The sequence below is a fragment of the Formica exsecta genome, unplaced genomic scaffold (genome assembly GCF_003651465.1).
Source record: "Formica exsecta isolate Colony F162 unplaced genomic scaffold, ASM365146v1 scaffold500, whole genome shotgun sequence".
Classification (NCBI taxonomy): Eukaryota; Metazoa; Arthropoda; class Insecta; order Hymenoptera; family Formicidae; genus Formica; species Formica exsecta.
In genome coordinates, this window is record NW_021852243.1 from 410623 (window position 1) to 414509 (window position 3887).

Sequence of the window (3887 nt, forward strand, 5' to 3'; positions counted from 1 at the left end):
TATATATATATATTGCTGACTTTCAAAGTATAATATTGATTGCACAAGAGTAGCGCACTCGCATCGCGCTCAAGATTTGAGCCATAAAATTTTTACTTACAAGTATCTATTGTCATGCATAATGACTCCAAATAACTATTCAGATAATAAATTCCCTTTTGTAAGACCTATAGGTGTATTGTAAAACTTGCTTCTCGAAATCATTTCCATATAAATATTTGTAAATAGAAAAATACAATATATCGTCATATCTTAAAATATACAAGCTCACTGCTCCCTAATTCTTTAAATCCTCACACAAAATTCCAAATTCTTATATAAAATACATCTCTAGAAAAGTATAAAACAAGACTGCTTGTCTACATGTGAAAATATATGTAGCACAGATATAATGAGAGTTTTGTATTCGATAAGCCTCCCTCCCTTTCCACTATGAAAACTGCTCGTCAATAATTTTTAGAGTTTACTGAAAATATCAATAAAGCAAAATCATATGTACGTTGTAATGCACGGAGCGCTCTTACATTATATCTTATAAAATCTTCGAAACGGTACATCATATTTTCAAAGTGTAAAGGGATTGGATTAATTGATAGATGGTTAGTGTATGCGATGAGACATGATAATAATTGAATATTTAAAAACCTATACAGTCGTTCATACAGATATTGTAACTTCTTTTAACTTTGCACGTATGTCTTCCAGTTTTTTATCAAAAGCTTTTTTAATAAATTCACCATATTCGTCATTTATAACAATTAACAAATGTACCAAATAGGTCTCGGCTAAAATGTACAAAATCGTCACAAGTTTCATTGTAGTAAAAGGCCTCTCGTTCCGTATGTGTATAAGTATATATATATATATCTTATTTTTTTCTGTACAAAGAGTATGCGTATAAGAAATACCAGTAGCACAATCTCGATTACAGCAGATGGAAAAGCGATTGAAGGATTGCGCGTCACAGTAACAAATTTACTCGACACTCATTCCTTCAGTGAGAAACGTGATATAAAGATAAATAGTATGATTTTTACAGATTTGACACATCGGCAATGTCGCCCAATCCTAATTCCCCAAGCTGTAAAATTATAAATAATTTTGCAAATATATACTCACGCTTCTCAGTTTCTGCTACATGTTTGAAAAGTATCGAGCTTGAGTTGTTATTAAGTTTTTGTCTCTTTCGCCTTAACGAATCGGCATCATCTACAAATGATCGTGCATTAATAAGGTTTCATTATATTGACAATTGCGTACAATTGAATGAAGGCCTCTCGGTAAAACTTGAGAATTTCCTTAGCGTACATCGATAAGGTCATTTTAAAAGGATAATCGACGAATTAAACTAAGGATAGACAAAATTTTTGTCAAAACATTTTTAGAATTAGCAATCTACAACAACATGAAAAGAAAAAGATAATTGCATAAACTCATAATATCATAAAACTTAATAAGAAAGTAGTAAAGTATTTTAGAGAATACGAAAACATAACAGCATCATACTTGACTAGAAAGGACATAGTTAATTACTTGATAATAAACAACAATTATAGAAAGTTTTATAAAATCCATCGAAAAAGATATTAAGTAAAAGGCAACAAATCGCGATTCGACTAGACTTGAATTCTGCATACTTGGATAAATGCGTCGAAATTACAGCAAAAATCGATCCGTTTTAACGTACTAAACATGTCTTAAGAAATAGTTCTTGAGTTTCCTATTTCTTCCTATGGAGAAATCTTTGATTTAACAATACAAATGTCAGTTCTATCAAAACTCTGTAAATTTCTTACAACAAGAACCGACAATATAATAAAGGATTGGCTGCAATGTGTGCAACAGAGACAATACTCCACACACTTTGGTAGACAAACTCGCCAGATTCAAATACAATATTTTCATAATATAGAGTTATATAAAGTTATTTTCAACTCGGCAGTACAACAAAGATATCATTAAACAAGTAGTTTAGGTCTCTTTTCCCTCCATCAGTATCTTTCCACCTTCGACTAGACTATAATAGAAAGACAGTTCATCAAATTCTGAGGCAGTCGCGTGCGGTGCCATAGTAGTGTACAGAGCATAGTGTTCGGCTTCAGTTAAATCTATACCATACGGTGGTGTTTCATCACCGTCTAGTTTGAGAGATTTAACACCCGTAACACTCGTCATACTAGGACGTGGAAGCTGCGATTGCATATCGTCTTGCACGGCGCTCCTCAATAAATACAAGCTATTTAACGAGTCGCTATCTCCGCTTAAACTCGGTATTGAGCATTTATCTTTCTTATTCTTCTTAGCAAACAATTTTGAAAAGAGCCCCTGTTTCGCGTGTTTCGGTAAAGTACCGGGTAAAGACGGCAAGTTTTTATTCGGTGCCTCGGAAGAGGAATCGTTGAGCGTCTGACCGGATATCGGACGCGGTAAAAGAGGCATCGATGGCATCTTTCGTATTCGCTTCGGGGGCAAGGGTGGTAATCTTTCCTCCATCTCACCCGTTACATCTCTTTTAGCTGCCGATGTTGGAGACGTCACAGGTATCTCCGTGTCTTGTCTCGGAACGGCCACGTCCTCGTACTTTCTATCATCGGTGATGTCAAATAACTCAATCGGATTCTTCATGGCCATTTGTAGACTAGTATAGGTCTGGTTGTCGCAAACGTCCATCATTTGATTTGCGTTTATCTCCGTAGAAGTTTGTATCAGTTTGTTATGAGTATCGGCGTAAATTTGATCGAGTTCGGCCACTTGCGACAAAAATTCGTTCAACGATTTGTTGCCGCCTTCCGTTGTATTTTTAATTTCCGCTATCTCATTACTCTTCTCCTTAAGACATGCTTGTCCCTTCTGCACCCATTTGCCTATTTCAGAATAATCGAACCAATCGGACCTATCCCTCGAGCTATCTACATTTCGCGACGCGGTTATGCCGTTATCCTGCATGTCGGGTTTCGTACAGGGAACTGCTTCGACAGTTCCCTCTTTATAATCCACGGTAAGTGTATCGTTTTTTACGCTATTATCGCCAATATACAATTTATTAATTTCTTTTTTGCTCTCCACGTTACTTTCGGGACTTACTGTTACCTCGTTGTTCTCGTAATCTAAAACGGTACTTTTCGTGCTTTGATCTACGTTTTGAGCAGAATTGATTATTGCCTTTAAATCGCCGTTGCACAAGTCGATATGATTTTTCATATTGTACAATTCGTTTAAAGCGCGCAATGCAGAGATTTTATCGTGCGATCTTTTCGCGTCGAGATCGTTATTATTGAATTCGTCAATATTACGAGGAAACTTAGGAGTTACATTGGCAAGAAGAGCAGTCTCTGTTGATAAGATTTTACTAAAGGTATTGTAATCTGCCTTCTTCCTGGCAAATGCTTTCCGTAATGACCAGAAAGCAGGCCTACCTGTACCTAGTGGTAACATCTGAAATGGTAGCGGTTCGCTTGTAGTGCCGTCCGACGGCCTTCTAAGCTGGATATATACTTGCACCGGCTGTTCCACTTGCTGTGTACGATAGCTGGGTGTTCTGAATGCAATTGCCGTCTACAAAAAAAAATCGTTATAATGCAGAAAGACAAGTCGCGTTTTTCAAGTATTGCAACTCTTATAATTAATGAATAATTTATAGTTACAAAATGACGACAACTAAGGTAATTAGTAACTCACTTGTTTATGTACATGTGTTGGTTGAAAATCACCATATCCTTCCCAGAGTAGCTGTCCATCTCTTTCTTCAAAAAACCTCACTTGTATATCTTCTTTCGCGACTTTTTCGCATAATAAAATCATGTCCATACCACCAGCAACTGATGCGCTACAATGGCTCAGTTTACAAATCACAAGATCTGACATTGCCTCTGAAACATATATATATA

At 36.1% G+C, this 3887-nt stretch overlaps 2 protein-coding genes across 4 annotated transcripts in view; both read right to left on the reverse strand.

Annotated features, from left to right (window-relative positions):
* LOC115241636 overlaps positions 1-1237 on the reverse strand; it is a gene marked incomplete at its 5' end in the record, with an annotated part of 3119 nt that extends 1882 nt beyond the window's left edge. The window contains one exon of the mRNA XM_029817480.1: positions 1120-1237. Within this exon, the coding sequence (XP_029673340.1) occupies positions 1120-1237 (118 nt within the window). The remainder of the gene's footprint in view (positions 1-1119) is intronic.
* Positions 1120-3887, reverse strand: part of LOC115241616 (embryonic polarity protein dorsal-like) — a 4982-nt gene continuing 2214 nt past the window's right edge. For all 3 annotated transcript variants that reach the window (XM_029817455.1, XM_029817457.1, XM_029817456.1), the window contains exons 6-7: positions 3679-3869; positions 1120-3555 (exon numbers count right to left, since the gene is read on the reverse strand). In XM_029817455.1, the coding sequence (XP_029673315.1) occupies positions 1972-3555; positions 3679-3869 (1775 nt within the window). In that variant the 3' untranslated portion in view covers positions 1120-1971. The remainder of the gene's footprint in view (positions 3556-3678; positions 3870-3887) is intronic.